General features: G+C 41.4%; 1 protein-coding gene across 1 annotated transcript in view; it reads right to left on the minus strand.

The window, feature by feature from the left end:
• Positions 1-18,129, minus strand: part of SMARCC1 (SWI/SNF related BAF chromatin remodeling complex subunit C1) — a 197,583-nt gene that overhangs the window by 26,636 nt on the left and 152,818 nt on the right. The window contains exon 25 of the mRNA XM_031009168.3: positions 9,626-9,760. Within this exon, the coding sequence (XP_030865028.1) occupies positions 9,626-9,760 (135 nt within the window). The remainder of the gene's footprint in view (positions 1-9,625; positions 9,761-18,129) is intronic.

Raw genomic sequence — 18,129 nt, forward strand, 5'->3', positions numbered from 1 at the left:
TCAAGGTATTAACCTTGGAAAGCAAAAAAGAATCTACCAATAAGAGGATGAGAGGGCCAAGCTGGGAAGAAAAATTTGCCCAATTTTCCTTGCCTACAACATGAGCTAGCCTGTATTATCCTCTTTATTTTCTGAGTTTCATCTGTCATTTTAAAACTTAGAAGGTAATTTAAAAAAAGTAATTAGAAGAATTAGAAAGGATAAGTGATTAAACACATACATAAACCTGAAAGAGAACCCAGTTTAAACCAAAAGTTCCAATGTGGGGCCAAACACGTCCTATGAGTTGAGAGCAATGCCCAAATAACAGGCTACCAGTTGGCTCCATAAGGGCCATCTCTGCTCTGCGGCAGATGCAGCAGAGCTTGCCACGATGTACTGGCCTCATCATGCAAATAAAATAACTTTTCTTGTTCTAGATACCTTATTTTTATTAAATCAAGTTGAAGACTGCATTCACTTTTGTGGCAATCAGAAAGAATGTTAACTAGGAATTTCTGAGAGAAAATTGCCAGTACTGGTCATATTTTAAATGCACTTAACCAATGACCCAGTGATTAGGCATCTGGAAATCTGTCCTAGAATACTGTATGTATGCATGTGTAAGGATGGTCATCAAGGCATTCTTTTTGATGTTCAGTTACATAAGATAACCTGAATGGGGGGAAAAACAAGTTGCAATATTTATAAGATAATCCAACTATATAAAAATGACTTTGTGATCATGTATAAACACACTTAAAATGTTCTGAAAGATACAAACTATTAACAGTGATCATCCACAGAAATGAAACTGGGAGTAGGAGAACTTTTCTCTTTTTTTTTTTTTTTGAGACGGAGTCTTGCTCTGTCGCCCAGGCTAGAGTGCAGTGGTCGCCTTCCGGGTTCAAGCAATTCTCCTCCCTCAGCCTCCCAAGTAGCTGGGATTACAGGTGCCCACTACCACGCCCAGCTAATTTTGTATTTTTAGTAGAGATGGGGTTTCACCATGTTGGCCAGACTGGTCTTGAACTCCTGACCTCAGGTGATCCGCCCGCCTCAGCCTCCTAAAGTGCACAGGCATGAGCCACTGCTCCTGGCCAGAACTTTTATGATTTGAAAATTTAAAATATCACACACATATGTTTAATAACAAAAAAATAGGCTCCAGCGAACCCAGTTTTTCATACAAGGCTGCCTATGGCCCTGCTCTGAAGACACATCCTGAGCCCCCACTTCCCCTGCTTTCAAAAACCCTGCCTTCCTCTCCCTCTTCACTGTGTATGTATAAAGCAGCCGTATCCAAGCGAAATCTAACACAACAGAGCACTTTTCAACACCAAGACACCAAACGCAGACACAGCTGCAAGTGCAGCTGAAGTTCACACAAAGCTCTTCTCCCTTCTATTTGCATAAAGCAGGGAGGGGGGTGGGAAAGAGTAAAAGACAGTGAGGGCCACAAAAATCTATCTACAAGGACTGAAATATCAGCTGAGACTTGAAGCCTCAGAGCTAAAGTAAATAATCACACCTTCCTTTTCAATGCTTTGTATCAGTGATGAGAAATTCACTGAAAAAACCCCAAATCCAAAACAGACATATCCATCCCTCTTTATACCTGAGGTAAAAGAAAACAATATAATTGCATTTTGCTACTTCCATGTGTACTTCTGGTAGCAGAAATCCAAAAAGGGAGCCTGCATCATTATTGTGACTCGTCATTTTATCTTTGTTGCAGTGTGCTTGCTTCAGGAGGCCACATGTGAAAGACATGTGCTTCAGAACTGAACCTGCTACTGGGTATGGCTTTCTAATTTCAAATAAAACTACCTTTAATGTAATAGCAAATGTTGAACAATAGATTCAATTGTATGACAGGCAGCACAGAAGATGAATTACTACAACTACACAGAAAACAAAGTTAAATATAATTACTCTGGGACACTATGAAATTCTTTTTTGCTGTTCTTTCTTCCTCAGTTTGTCATAAAATATAACAAATTTTTCTAAACTTACTATTTGTGAGGACAGCCCATTATCTCTATCTTCAAATTCCATCCAGAACTTCACCACTTCTCTTCACTTCCATGGCTGACACCATGGTCCAAGCCACCATATCTCACGTGCATTAACCTAACAGCCTCCACACCAAGTCTCCCTGATTCTGACCTTGCTGCCTTATAATTTACTCTCTCTAACACAGTAGACAGAGTGATCCCTGATAAACTGTAAGGAAGATCACTTCAGTCCTCAACTCAAGGTCCCACAATTATTTCACATTTCAGAGTAAAGCAAAAAGTCCTCTGGACGGCTTTCAAGAATTTCTGTGATTTGGTCACCATGATCATCTCTTTGACTTTATGCTCCTAACTCCCTTGACTCATTTATGCTCCAGCCCACCCACCTACTCCCTTGTTTCTGAACATGTCAGTCATACTCCTGCCTCAGGGCCTCTGCACTGGCTGTTTCCAGCACCTAGAAGTGCTTGCCCATCAACTGTCAGTTTCTCAATAAGGCCTAATCTGATGACACCACTCAAAACAGAAATCCCTTCCCTGCCACTCCTAATCCCCCCGACTCAGCCCATAACATACACACAAAGCTTGTATGTATACCTATATATATGCAGCATATAATACCTTATTACTTATAAAACTTCCTTAATTCACTCATGGTTTCTAATTATTTGAAATCCACCAAGGCAGAGATCTTTGTTGGGTTTTATCTACCACTGTATCCTCAGTAGCTGTATGCCTGGAGGACAGCAGATGCTCAGTGAGTATTTGGCAAATGAACAAATAAATCATTTTATCTACCACAAAAACTATCAAGGCAGGCTGACTCTCCAGTCTCCTAAGCAATCATTCTTTTCATATTTCAAGAGCTGGGCCTTTCTTACAAATCATTATCAATTCTCCTCCTCCAGGAATCTTACCTTGATAATCTGAGCTGACCATGACCTCCCCTTTCTCTGAATTTTCATAGCCCCATCATCTCATAGTATTTGGTTTCTTTGAGTCAATGTCTCATCCATCCTTTAACTTCCTTAAGTACAGGGTCTGGGTTTCTCACAGTTCCGAGTTCCCTAATAGTCCCTCTTTTTTGAAGGTACACAATTTCTTTCTTTTCTTTTCTTTTCTTTTTTTAAGACAGAGTTTTGCTCTTATTGCCCAGCCTAGAGTGCAATGGCGCCATCACGGCTCACTGCAACCTCTGCCTCCCGGGTTCAAGTGATTCTCCTGCTTCAGCCTCCTGAATAGCTGGAATTACAGGTGCCCACCACCACACCCGCCTAATTTTTGTATTTTTAGTAGAGACGGGGTTTCACAATGTTGGCCAGGCTGGTCTCGAACTCCTGACATCAGGTGATCCACCCGCCTCATCCTCCCAAAGTGATGGGATTACAGGCGTGAGCCACAGCACCCAGCCTCTGAAGGTATAAAATTTCTATACCTAGCCAAATGAACTTCAGAGAGACAGACAATATTTAGTCCAAAAGCTATAAATGGAATCAGCTCATAGATCCATTCTCAATGGCCTCAAAGTGTCTTTTAAAAAAACATTCAAATGTAAACGGCTTATGTGGGGCCCAGGCCCTTCAATTCTCTCCAGGTAGTTTAGTCTACAACACAACCCATGTCTGAAACCTGCTCTGTTGACTGCTGTGTGCTTCTGCCTAGCATCAAAAGCTACTCAGTCTACAGACACAATGAGTGGTAGACCCACTGGCAGCTCAACACCCTCCCCTGAACTGGAATGCTTTTCTCATGTCAATTCCCTGATATACTCTGTAACTTCCATAACTGCCTTTCCTTTAATATTAATGCTTTAAAATATGAGGGAGCTGGAATAGCTACTAATTATAGCTGAGTTCATAATACCCATAACAAATTCGATTTTTTTTTTTGAGACAGAGTTTCGCTATTGTCACCCAGGCTGGAGTACAATGGCATGATCTCTGCACGCTGCAACCTCTGCCTACCGGGTTCAAGTGGTTCTCCTGCCGCAGCCTCCCAAGTAGCTGGGATTACAGGCGCCCACCATCACGCCCAGCTAATTTTTGTATTTTTAGTAGAGACGGGGTTTCACTATGTTGGCCAGGCTGGTCTCAAACCCCTGACTTCAGGTGATCCTCCCGCCCTGGCCTCCCAAAGTGCTGGGATTACAGGTATGAGCCACCATGCCTGGCCCTGAAATTTTTATATGATTACATTTAATTACAATTACTTAAGACTAAAAAGAACATCTGGCTTTAAGTCATTAGAGAAAAAAAAAAAAGCTTTATATTTGATTTTGAGTCTTAATTTCTGAAACCTATTGCTATTTAAACCAAACCAAACGTTCTATTTTAAAAAATGTTATCCTAAAGCTACTGCTTACTAGGTTAAGATGAGCAAGAGTGCACTCTAAAATGAACTGAGGCAGTGGGGGAGGTGGAGAGTTGGGTGCCTCTACTCCTCGCTGATCTATTCACTATCTGGAGTATCAACTTTATTGATTCATAATAGGATGACAGAAGCTGCATATATATCTCAGAGTCCCTAGGTTAAAATGAAATAGCAAAAGCTCATTTCTTTATAAATTACGAAGTACTAGATAAATACAGAGAGCTGAACAAACAGGTTTGAGATCTGGCTCTGTCATTTCTGACCCATGTGATCTGAGGTACACAACCTACCAGGTTCAAGCTCCAGTCTGGAATGTAAGAAGGGCTAACAAAGAAGTGGCTTATGCTGTCATCCAACATCACTGCTGGATTCTTGAATAAGGGGATTCAAAGCAAACATTATTTTCTTGCTTATGGCTTCCTCACATAGTTTGCCAGGAAATAAAGTGAGTAAATCCATTTAAAGTGCTTTGGCATAGTAACTGACCCAATAAACGCTCACAAAGCCAACAATGGCTTATGAATCTTAAGAATTTTGTACATATTTGTTGATTACTGGTTTGCATAATGGGAGGCATATATTTACCAAACACTTACTATGTATGTGCTAGACACTGTGCCAGGCATATGCCATACTTCTCTCAATTTTCACAAGAATTCTGTGTGGAAATCATCAGTAGAAAAACATTCATAGCTTTGCTTCCCACAGGGAAGGATAGGATGCTAGTGCTAGAGTGAGAAAGAGGTTATGTCTTAATAATACACAAAATGAGTGGGTGGCATTTTGAAGTTCAAATGACCCATTTTGGTTGGTAAGAGAACAGGTCTCCAAGCTGGTTGCCAACGATCCTGCTTTCTAGTATTTACACCATTCCCACTGAAAACTATTCACCTAACCCAGATCCAAAGTTGGTCTGTGAGCAACAGGATGTGGCAGAAGGGATGTGACTCGCATGTTTACATTATAAAGAACATTATAGCTCCCATTTTGTGTGCTTTTTCATACTCTTACTTTTTTAAATCACTTACTCAGAAACCATGGCAATTTATAACTAATACAGTTGGGTTATTGACATTCATTCAGTAGGGGTAGGGACTGTCTCATACAAAGAATTTTCCTGCCACAAACAGCTGACACCAAATGCTGATTAAGAAAATAACAGTCTACCATGGAAGAATTCAAGCAGAGCAGCGTTGTGTATTGGGATGGAGTCCGGAGAGTATTTTCCCAACATTTTCAGCTGTGTTGTTTTATTCAGAAAATATTTATGAAATATTGTGTGTGATCTGATTAGAAAGTAACATTTTTTAAAAGTCAAAAAGCTGGACACAGCAGCTCATGCCTGTAATCCAAACCCTTTGGGAGGAGAAGGTGGGAGGACTGCTTGAGGCAAGGAGTTTGAGACCAGCCTGGGCAACATGGCAAGATCCTGTCAATATTTAAAAAAAAAAAAAAAATTAGCTGGGCACAGTGCCTCATGCCTGTAGTCTCAGCAGCTTGGGGAGGCTGAGGAGGGAGGATCACTTGAGCCCCAGGAGTTTGTGGCTGCAGTGAGCTATGACTGCACCACTGAACTCCAGCCTGGGCAACAGAGTGAGCCCTGTCCTCCCAGAAAAAAGTCAAAAGAGAAAAAATAGTGAAGTTATATAATTTAAGTAGTTATTTAAAAAATATACATCACACAAGGAAACTTCTGCAGGGCTGAGAGAAGAGGAGAGGTTATACACTGCCCCTTGGTGTCTGGGGGCCAGTAGACAGAAGTGGAAAGGAGATGCAAACTCTGCTATTCTTAGGGGACAGACAACAGGTCCATCAGAAGGTTTAAAAAACCGGGGGACCTGCAGGTTCATTCTTTGAAGAGAAAGCAAGTTAGTGCTGAGGAAAGAGCTCCTTGCCAAACTAGATATATTCTGTAAGCACTCAGGGTTGACTCAATATTCAAGGCTAATGGATCAGTTATGCTTTGCAAAAATGACAGCAAGACGTCTTACTGCCAGTGGGATCTACCCAACCATCATTTGAATCCCGCATATGCCAACAATCCACTCCACTATATTATAACCCCCTATTACTCCAGGCCCTCTAAGAAAATCTGTAAAATGTCAGATTTCTCTAATGTTTATTAGAGAAAAATAAACACAAAGACTCATCCCCTAAAGCTCCACCTGTAGGACGTTTTCTCTGATAACTTCTACCTCTCCCCACCTCCTGGGAATTCCTCCTTTCTGTTCCCATAGCAGCATCTGTACAACTGCTGTACTATACAAACATACTGTATTGTCGTTATTTGTTGACTGTTTCCCCCATTAAACTAAGTCTCTAAGGGTGGATTATCCTTTCCACTTTCCCAACTACGGCAACAATGCTGGCACACACTCATTTAAGTAAGGGCCTGTGATGTGCTACTTCTGTGTTAACAAAGACACCTGATTAAGTCCCTGCCCTCAAAAAGTATATACTCTGGTACAGAAATGCGAACCCATGAACTGGTGATTACAGTGCAATTAAGCGCTCTGTGAGGCTGCCACTGCAGTAAATGTGAAGGCCATGCCACCCACAGCTGAGGACTGCAGGAGGTAGGCAAAAAGTGGGGCAAAGGGCCTTCTTGGCCAGAGAAGCAGGATGCAAACAGGTGGCAAAGAGAGTAAGGCTGTGAAGAAGGCTGCATTTGGTCCAGCATACACAGAGGGTGACAGAGATGAAACCCAGGTCTCATGAGCTCCCGGGGCAGGAGACAATCAATGGTGTGAGAGATGCTTACAGAGACAGAAGCTCAATGACAGATGTAGAGCATGGAGTGAGAAGCACAGTAAGTCCCTGACTAGGCTGCTTCCTAATCAGGGAACTGAGGGTGGGGTGGTATAGAGTTGGGGTAGGAGAGCTACTGAAGCAGCCTCTTCCTACTTTTGGGGCCAGCTGGTCTTAGGACAAAATGGATATGGGCTATGGTGACAGGTACTGGGCTACTCATCATGAGGAGTTCAATAGAGGACTTGCTTGGACGGGCCACTAAGAAACACTTTAATGCAAGAAGATACTTAGGCAAATGTAAATCCTAAAATGATCAGTATTCTGGAATAATTTCTTTTTAAAGTTCTACCATTTGGAGTCAGAATCTCTCATGTAGATAAAAAAGTCAAAATCGTCAGAGGCAAAAAGTCCTAACTAAATGCTCAAATTTAGCCCATGCTTAGGGAGTCACTAATTCTTTCTCTAGTCAACTCATTACAAAAATTTATTTTTGGCCAGGTGCGGTGGCTCACGCCTGTAATCCTAGCACTTTGGGAGGCTGAGGCAGGCAGACTGCCTGAGCTCAGGATTTCGAGACGAGCCCAGGCAACACAGTGAAACCCTGTCTCTACAAAAAAAACAAAAAATTAGCTGGGCGTGGTGGCGCACACCTGTAATCCCAGCTACTCGGGAGACTGAGGCAGGAGAATCGCTTGAACCTGGGAGGCGGAGGTTGTGGTGAGCCGAGATCATGCCACTGCACTCCAGGCTGGGTGACAGAGTAAGACTCCGTTTCAGAAAAAAAAAAAAATTTTGTTTTTGTTTTTGTTTTTTTCCACTAAGAGCTTACTTAATCTCTTTTTCTCCAGAACTTCTCCCAAGATAACCAAATGTTTCTCTGCTTCTAAATTTCTTACTTTTTATGACTTCCACTCTCACTTTTGGCCCTTTTCATAATTCTCTTGGTCCCGTTTGGCCCATGACCTTATGTCAAAAGTTTCTGCTCCAGGGAATGCTACGTACAAGACTCAGGACGGGCCTACTTCCAGCTACCATTCAGTATAGGAGAGGGAAGAGAAGTGTGAGAAAGCCCAAGGATGGATCTGAGGGAGGATAACAGAAAACTAGGTTCCTAACTCAAGATGAGATTAAGTTCTCCTTTCTAGTATTTATTTTGAAGAAGTCAGGGAATCAAGAAAATCTCTGAACACTTATATAACTGCTGATAAGACTGTACATTAGTTCAGCCCCTGTGAAAAGCAGTTTGGAGGTTTCTCAAAGAAACAAAAATATAACTAATATTCAACCCAGTAATCCCATTACTGGGTATATACCCAAAAGAAAATAAATTGTTCGGCCGGGCATGGTGGCTCACGCCTGTAATCCCAGCCCTTCAGGAGGCTGAGGTGGGCAGATCATGAGGTCAAGAGATAGAGACCATCCTGGCCTACATGGTGAAACCCCGTCTCTACTAAAAACACAAAAATTAGCTGGGCGTGGTGGCGTGCGCCTGTAGTCCCAGCTACTTGGGAGGCTGAGGCAGGAGAACCACTTGAACCTGGGAGGCAGAGATTGCAGTGAGCTGAGACTGTGCCACTGCACTCCAGCCTGGCAACAGGGCGAGACTCCGTCTCAAAAAAAAAAAAAAAGAAAAGAAATCGTTCTGCCAAAAATGCACCTGCACATGCATGTTTATTGCAGCTCCATTCGCAACAGCGAAGACATGAAATCAAACTAGGTGCCCATCAATAGTGGACTGGATAAAGAAAATGTGGCACATATATACTATGAAATACTACACAGCAATAAAAAAAAGAATGAAATTATGTCCCTTGCACCACCATAGATGCAGCTGGAGGTCACTATTCTAAGTGAATTAACCCAGAAGCAAAAAATGCCGCATGTTCTCAGTTTTAAGTGGGAGCTAAACACTGCGTATACACAGACATAAACATGGAAACAATAGACACTGGTGACTCCGAAAGGGGAAGAGGAGAAAAGGGTGAAAGACTGAAAAGCTACATATTGGTACTATGTTAACTATTTGGGACACAGCTTCAATAGAAGCTTAAACCTAAGCATCATACAATATATCCATGTAACAAACCTGCACAAGTACCTCTGAATCTAAAATAAAAATTAAAACTTAAAAAAAAAGAAAGAAAGAAAATCCCTGACTCAAATAATAGAGTTATACAGTTTCTACTTTATTGGTAACAAGTAGGTAATGAAATAACTCTAAGTTTTGTAGAGTGAAGAATTTAATATCATCATGTATCTTCACAGCCAACATGCACAAGAAGCTGAGATTTAGATAATTCACTTTAGAGAGTTAACAGAGTGCCTTTTATTTAACATCACTGGCTAATAATCCTTTTGAAAGGGCAAATCAAACACAGAAAAAAGGACAGAAGTTAGCCATGGAGACCAAGAGAACAGGCTACCATTTATTTTATCTAACTTGTGTTTTGTGAAAAGTGACCAAGGTTTAATTGTGAAAAAGCCACTACAAAATTCCAAATACTTACAGCTTCTTTCTCTCTGTCCATGATAGTTTCCAGCTCTTCAAAATGTCGAAGTTTGATCTCTAGTTTCTTCATTTGTGTCTCAACCAAGAGAGCTACCAGGGACTTGATCTTTCTTTCTTCCACTGCAGCCAGGTGCTAAGGGTACAAGATCATTCAAGCTATTTAGGTAAACATTTGCTTAAAGAACATTAAGAAAATGCTGACAATATTCAAAGTAGAGATTATATAATTTACAATGGTACCCTATATGTCTCCTTTGTAACGTACAATCTAAAATAACTGTCTCTGAATTTCTGGTCCTTATAGAGATAAATCAACCCTTAAAAGATTAAAGGAAATGCCTCATGTGGTAAACTACTACCTTCAAAAGGGCTATCAAGAAGGAGAGGGCAAACCAGGACCCTGATGGGCCAAAGATGAGGACAGGAGTTACTTTGCCACCTACCACCCCATCCTGGCACTCGGTCTGTCCCCTCACTATCCTTTCCTCCCTAAAACTTTTCTAGGGGTGGGCAGGCAGGCAGGCTGCTGAGGACAGCACCCGACACTCTTATACAAAGCCTCTCCCTTCTCTTTGGTGAGCAGACCTCATGTGTGGAAACAAAGGGGAAAACAATATTTGACCTGTAATTCCAGGTCCAGGTCCATAGCTGGAAAAATAAATACAGTACTAAACAGAAAGGTACTCTGGAAGACTCACTCCTTTGCCACAAGACTGAAGGTGAATGCTTCCTGCCAACTCAACAGCACAAACAGGAAGATGCCACATTACTTATATCTGCTTAAGACCCTAACTGCTAGCTAGTAATCAATCCCACCCTCTACAGATGTCATCCAAGAACTTTCCCAACAAACTCCCAGCACCATTTTTCATTCACTTTTATTATGTCTGCTGAATTTATGTGTTTATCTTGCTTCTACACAAGGCTTTTTTTTTTTTTTTTTTTTTTTTTTTTAAAGAAGCAGGATTCTTCATAAAAAAAAAAAAAACCTATGTTGCCCAGGCTGGCCTCCAACTCCTGGGCTCAAGTGATCCTTCTGCCTAAGCCAACTGAGTAGCTGTGACACGCCACAGCTGTGTGTGTCACAGCACGCATCTTACCAAGGTCTTAAGAAATAGCATGGAGTGGCTATTTTACTGATCTCTTAATGATCTTAGGTTTCCCATAGAACCTAGGAGCAACCATGCAACTTAATACAGGCTTTTGGGAACTATGCTGAGACCTAACACTTAGACGAAAGCCTAATTTTTCATTCATTTACAGTTGAAAATAAAAACTGTAGTTTTACAAATATGGAGACCCATTTGCAACAAGATTCAGAAATGTAGACAAGAGGTGACAATGAGGTTTTATAGCTATTAATGATCATGTCTGCCACCCTAAACTACAATGAGCTATATCAATGACACCAAAACTTTAAATAAATATTATGTAATTTAAGGCATTATCATTGTACAATGTTATACAATTTATATTTTTGAACAAAAAAATTTATGCACACGATATAAACTGAAAAGTTACAAAGAGGTATAAAATAAAAAGTAAGTCTCCCCCTCACTTCTGTCAGCTATACATCAGTAACTCTTCCTTTGAAGATAATAATGTTATCAATTTCTGGTCTATTTTTATGAGAATATGACTCCTAGAACTCAGCTGGTTTGAAAGAGAATGTTTCTGGTATTTTTTTTTTTTTTGAGATTTATGCAGGAACTTGGTGGGGGGAGCGGTAGGTGGAAAGGGGGTCCTCAAGTGTTATTCAATAAAATAATACCAAATTTTTCCTTTTAAAACTGCAGGTCATTGGTCAGCCGTGGTGGCTCACGCCTGTAATCTCAGCACTTTTGGGAGGCCTAGGTGGGCAGATCACATGAGATCAGGAGTTCGAGACCAGCCTGGCCAACACAGCAAAAACCCTGTCTCTACTAAAAATTTAAAAATTAGCTGGGCGTGGTGGTGCACGTCTGTAATCCCAGCTACTCGGGAGGCTGAGGCATAAGAATCGCTTAAAGCCAGGAGGCAGAGGTTGCAGTGAGCCGAGATCCCTCCACTGCACTCCAGCCTAGTGACAGAACAAGAATCCATCTCAAAAAAAAAATAAAAAATAAAATAAAAGAGGCAGCAAGTATCAAAAAAATTAAAAAGATCCACAGCAAGAAACATTACTGAAATTTTAAGAACACAAGACATAGAAAATCCTACAAGCTTTCAGAAAGGCACCCTCCCAAAAAAACAAGTTACCCAAAAAATTGGACTGCATCAGACTTCTGAAAAGTAAAATGAGATGTTTGAAAACAATGGTAAAATGCCTTTCAACTCTGAGGGCTAATGAATTTCAAACTAGAATTTCCTGTATAGCAATCTGTAACACTGTGAATAGAGAACAGACATTCCTGAAATCAAGGACTAAAAAGTTCACTTCCTACACATGCTACTGAGGTATGTGTTCTAGCTCAAGTAATGTAATACCAGAAAAAGATAAAGACCTTAGATTCAAAAGTCACAGACCAAACCTAAGAAAGAAACTCTGAGTTTATAGGGCAAGCGATGATTCAAAAACAAATTGAGGCTGGGCACAGAAGCTCACGCCTACGCCTATAATTCCAGCACTTTGGGAAGGCGAGTGGATCACAGAAGGCCAGGAGTTCAAAACCAGCCTGGCCAACATAGTAAAACCCTGTCTGTACTAAAAATACAAAAAAAAAAAAAAAAAAAAAGGCTGGATGTGGTGGTACACGCCTGTGATCCCAGCTACTCAGGAGGCAGAGGCTGTGGTGAGCCAAGATTGCGCCACAGCACTCCAGCCTAGGTGACAGAGCAAGATGCTTTCTCAAAAAATAAAATAAATTGAGACAAATGAAACAAGACTGGTAAAAAGTTGATAACCAAAGCTAGATAATGTGCATGCAGAGACTATTTTACTACTTTGTCTACTTCTGTATATGTTGGAATTTTTTTTTTTTTTTTAAAGACAGAGTCTGGGCCGGCGCTGTGGCTCATGCCTGTAATCCCAGCACTTCAGGAAGCCGAGGTGGGTGGATCACTTGAGGCCAGGAGTTTGATACCAGCTTGGCCAACATGGCAAAATCCCTTCTTTATTTTTCTTTATTTTATTTTTACAATTTTAAAAAAAGAAAGACCAGCCTCCCAAGTAGCTGGGACTACAGGCACACACCACCACACCCAGTTAACTTTTGTATTTTTGGTAGAAACAGGGTTTTGCCAGGTTGCCCAGTCTAGTCTCAAACTCCTGAGCTCAAATGATCTGCCTGTCTTGGCCTCCCCAAGTGCTGGGATTACCGGCATGAGCCACCGTGCCCAGCCTACTTCTATATATATTCTAATACTTCCATAATAAAAGTTTAAAGGTGGGTTGGGGTAGGTCAACAAATGGAGCTGGGAAAACTGAATATCCAAATACAAAAGAATGAATTTGGACTCCTATCTCATACCACCCACAAAAATTAACTTAGTGGATCATAGATCTAAATATAAAAGTATGCACTAAAAAATTCTTAGAAGAAAAAACAAAGTATATCTAAATGATCTTAGCTTAAGCCAAAGATTTCAAGACATGTAAAAAGCACAAATGATAAAAGAGAAAATTAGGTTGGACCTCATCAAATTAAAAACATTTGTACCACCAAGAAGTCCACTGAAAAGAGGCCAGGTGCAGTTGCCTACCATCTGTAATTCCAGTGTTTTGGAAGGCTGAGGCAGGAGAATCGCTTGAGGCCAGGAGTTTGAGACCAGGGCAACATAATGAGACCCCGTTCTACAAAAAAACTTAAAAAATTAGCCAGGCGTGGTAGCACATTCCTATAGTCCCAGCTACTCAGGAGGCTGAGGAGGAAGGATCACGTGAGTCTGGGAGTTTGAGGCTGCAGTGAGCTGTGATCTTGCCACAGCATTTCCAGCCTGGGTGACAGAGCGAGGCCCCGTCCTTTTTTTTTTTTTTTGAGACAGAGTCTAGCTTTGTCGCCCAGGCTGGAGTACAGTAGCATGATCTCGGCTCACTGTAACCTCCGCCTTCCAGGTTCAAGTGACACTCCTGCTGCAGTCTCCTGAACAGCTGGGATTACAGGCGCCCACCACCAAGCCCGGCTAATTTTTGTATTTTTAGTAGAGACGGGGTTTCACCATGTTGGTCAGGCTGGTCTTAAATCCTGACCTCATGTGATCTGTCTGACTCAGCCTCCCAAAGTGATGGGATTACAGGTGTGAGCCACCGTGCCTGGCGAGACCCTGTCTTTAAAAAAAAAAAAAAGAAAAGAAAAAAAAGGAAAAAGAAAAAAGAGACGAGTAAATGGCAGAGCTGGAACTAAAAATTAAAATTCCAAACCCAAAGGCCCATTAGTTATTTTCCAATGCATCTTTGGAATAATTGATACTTGAGTGGATACTTTCCTGGGTAATTCTTAGAAGGGACTTGTGGTAGATTAAAGATAGCCACAAGTTCACTGGCCTTTATTTCATTAAGAAGCAGATCAAGACAGGCTCTCTGCCTTGCCCAATAAAAATTAGTGGTAGCCTTTTCTAAGCCCAGGCCTTACAATCCTGGAAACTTTCATGTCCTGTTTCTTGGAATGTTCTCTCTGGGAGTCTCAAGTTGCCATGTACAAAGTATGATCACCCTGCTGGAAAGACCACAAGGGGAAATTCTGAGACTACATGGAGTGGAAAAAAACTTCAGTTACCCCTGTCAAGGACTAGGATTCTAATGAAGCCGTCTCAGACCTTCTACATAAACCTACCTATGAAGTTAATACTACTAAACGACTCAATTGATACATGTAGCAGAATTGCCCAGCTGTTTGGTGTTAAAATTTAACAAAATTATGAGATTTAATAAAATTGTTATGTTTTAAACTACTCAATTTTGCTATTGTAAAATAATTTGGTATCTGGAAATGGGGAGCTTTTGTAACAGAAACCTAAAATGTTTCTCTTTGGCTTTGGGACCACATAGTGGGTGCAAGCTGAAAGGGCTTTAAGAAAACCATCATTAGGTAATAAAGTACAGAGAAGAAAATAGTACTGAAGGTTGAAGAAATAGATCTTTATTATCTAGTAGCACAACTTTTGGAAACACCATCATCTCTAGTCATGAGGAAATAGAAAGGGTAATTAATAAACTTGTGGATATGGCTGGGGCATTTCCAGGCCATGGAAAAATTCTTTTTCTATTTTATTGTAAGCAGCTAGAAGAGCAATGAAGTAAAGAAGCAACTATTAGGTTTTCAGGCAGAATTTAGAGGAAATACGAAAAATCGGGATTTGAATAAAACATTATTTCTCATCTCTGGTTCCTTCCAGCAAGAGTCTGAAGCTAAGAAATGGCTTTAGGAGAAAGATCCAATCCAGAGCACTACCAGCAAAGGATGACCTCAGGGTAAAGAGCTCGAGGTGTGGCTATAAAGCTTTTTGAATGGTATTTATAGTAGGACTTCTAAGAGTCTTGAGTATATGCCTTAGAGCTTTCTACTAGACATGAGGGCCTCTAAGCATCTTTTAGATGTTTGAGAGAGGATCTCACTGTTGTTCAGGATGAAGTGCACCGGTGAGATCACAGCTCACGGTAAACTCAAACTCCTCAGCTCAAGAGATCCTCCTGCCTCAGCCTCCCGAGTAGATAGGATTATAGGCATTACACCACCATGCCTGGCCAACTTTAAAAACTTTTTGTAGAGACAGGATCTCTCTCTGTTGCCCAGGTTGGTCTCTAACTCCTGGCCTCAAGCAATCCTCCTGCCTCAGCTTCCCAAAGTGCTGGGATTATGGTGTGAGCCACTGTGCTGGGTCTAAACATCTTTATAGCATGTCTCCTATATATATATATTTTTCTTTCATTGAGCTTCTTAGGTCTGTAAGTTAAAGTTTTCATCAAATTCAGAAAGTTTCCACACAGCCAATATTTATTTTTATTCTGCCTACAACACTCTTTCCTTTCTGAAGCCCCATGTTTGGACACTTACTTGTCCCACAATTTCCTAACCAAGCTCTTTATGACCTTTCAGGAATAACTGCCTCTGCTTTTGTTTTCTGCCTAGTTCATATCACTGTGCTGAAAGATTTGTTTCTAACCACTGTCCCTAGTTTTAAACTAGTTTTCTGTGTCACCTCTACAAGTTCACCTCTCAGCTTCTTTGCATCATCATTACTGAAGCTACAAATCTAAGATCCTTCCAACTAGACAAAAAGGGATCCAAAAATTAAGGGCTTTGTTCTCATAACATCTTAACTAAGACTAGGCAAAAACTGGGGGCTTTGTTCTCATAACATCTTAACTAAAACTAGGGCAAAAAGGGAACTATGTAGGCAAGAAAACATAGGTGTGGCTTTTGTCTAACGGGAATTACTTTTTTTTTGAGACAGAGTTTCACTCTGTCCCCAGGCTGGAATGCAGTGGCATGATCTCAGCTCACTGAAATCCCAGGTTCAAGTGATTCTCGTGCCTCAGCCTCCCAAGTAACTGGGCCTACAGGCACGTGCCACTATGACTGGCTTAATTTTTGTATTTTTAGTAGACATGGGGTTTCACCATGTTGGCCAGGCTGGTCTTGAACTCCTGACCTCCCTCAAATGATCCGCCCACCTCGGCCTCCCAAAGTGGGGATTACATTTTAAACACAGAAATCCCACAAAGTTCTTAAAAAATTACAACACCTTGAACTGAAGTAGAAAGAACATAAACTGGGCCTACAACAAGTAGAATGCAGGCCAAGACAGCCAATCAGTGCAAAACTCTGCTAATTTTTTAATGGAAAAGGAAAAAACTCAGAAGAAAAAACTGAAAGCCCAGAGGGCAAAGTCAAACTGTGGAGAACAATTCTGCGAGTAGGACTGGGCCCTGATGAAGGAATTGGAAATGTGTGCCTGGCTAGATTTCAAATTTGCCATCAACGATGACTGCTCTGTGTCTCCAATTCAAACCCTCCTTGAACAGAGTGCAGTTAACCTTGATGTGTCTCACCCCTGTTATACTAGTCCAGAAAATCTTCAAATTATAGTATCAGCATTCAAGAAGTTGTAAATAGGAACCACTCCTAAAGAGCCTCATCTGTATGTGGACCTGATTTACGTAAGATCCGAGACCTCCAACCTCAGCTTGATATCAATGAGATAAAGCCATGAGAGATCTATTTTTCAGTGGGGGAAAGGTATACAATTTATGACAAGAGAGTAGACTGTGGAGGGTTAAGGTGGCACACCTTCTACCTTGAGCTGTGCTCTGTGTCCCCTTACCTTGAATTTGGACAGAACATTTGACCAGTAGAGTAGGGCAGAAATTATGCTGTGTCAGTTTGGGGTTCCAAGTCATAAGACACTGGCAGATCCTCCTCCTTGCTGCTTGTGACATTCTTCTCTCAAAGTTCTAAGCTTTGTAAAAAGTCCAACTACTCCTGAGACTACCTCACACCAGCTTCTTAGAAAGGGTGTATAGAGAATGATGGTAGCCATCTCAGCCGAGGCATAGGCATATAAATGAAGTTGTCTCTGGCCCTCTATAATAGCCCAGCGATGAGGTAGTACTGAGTGACTCTAGTCAATGTGACATGGAGCACATTTTACCAGCTAAGCCTGCCCAAGTTCCTCACTGCAATATCATGACAGATAATAAAATGACTGAGGTTTTAAACGACTAACTTCAAGGGTAGTTACATCGTTACATAGCGATAAATAACTGAAACAGGAATATTGCTGATGCTCAGATTACAGATTCTTGAAAGGTCTGGCAACAGTGGTGACCAGGGTGTTCCAAGCAGAAGCTACAGGGAGAGGCCCAACCTTTCACATATTGGCTTTATAGAGCCTGAGAAGAATGATGAGGTCTGGGATGGTGCCACAGAAGATATACGGCAGCAGTCCCCAGCCTTTTTGGCAGCAGGCACCGGTTTCACGGAAGAGGATGGAAGACAATTTTTTCCACGGGGCCTGGGGCAGGGTGGAGGTGGGGGGTGGGGGGTGGTTTCAGGATGAAACTGTTACACTTCAGATCATCAGACATTAGATTCTCATATGAAGCACACAACCTAGATCCCTCGCATGCACAGTTCACAAAAGGGTTTGCACTCCTATGAGAATCTAATTCCACCACTGATCTGACAGGAGGCAAAACTCAGGCAGTAATGCTCGCTATCACTTGCCCTGTCACTCACCTCCTGTTGTGTGGCCTAGCTCCTAACAGGCCAGTGGGGTTGGGGACCCCTGATATATGGAACATAGGAGAAACAACCGGAGATAAATGATTAACAAGAAGCAATAATCCAGCTGGCATAGGGTTGAGGCCAATTTTGTGTTACAAAGCATGAATTCCAACGAGTAGAACAGAAGTAGTTTCTATGTAGTCATACAAAAATGAAACTGAACAGGACTAACTGTAGGCAAAATAATCAAATGGGCTATTTTTTCCTGACACACTGAGAGGATTATTAAGGTATGGTAACAACGATCAACCTGCTTAGTGTAAATCAATTTCAATCAACCCCTGTCCGTTAATACCTT

Source organism: Gorilla gorilla, chromosome 2 (genome assembly GCF_029281585.2).
Source record: "Gorilla gorilla gorilla isolate KB3781 chromosome 2, NHGRI_mGorGor1-v2.1_pri, whole genome shotgun sequence".
Lineage (NCBI taxonomy): Eukaryota > Metazoa > Chordata > Mammalia > Primates > Hominidae > Gorilla > Gorilla gorilla.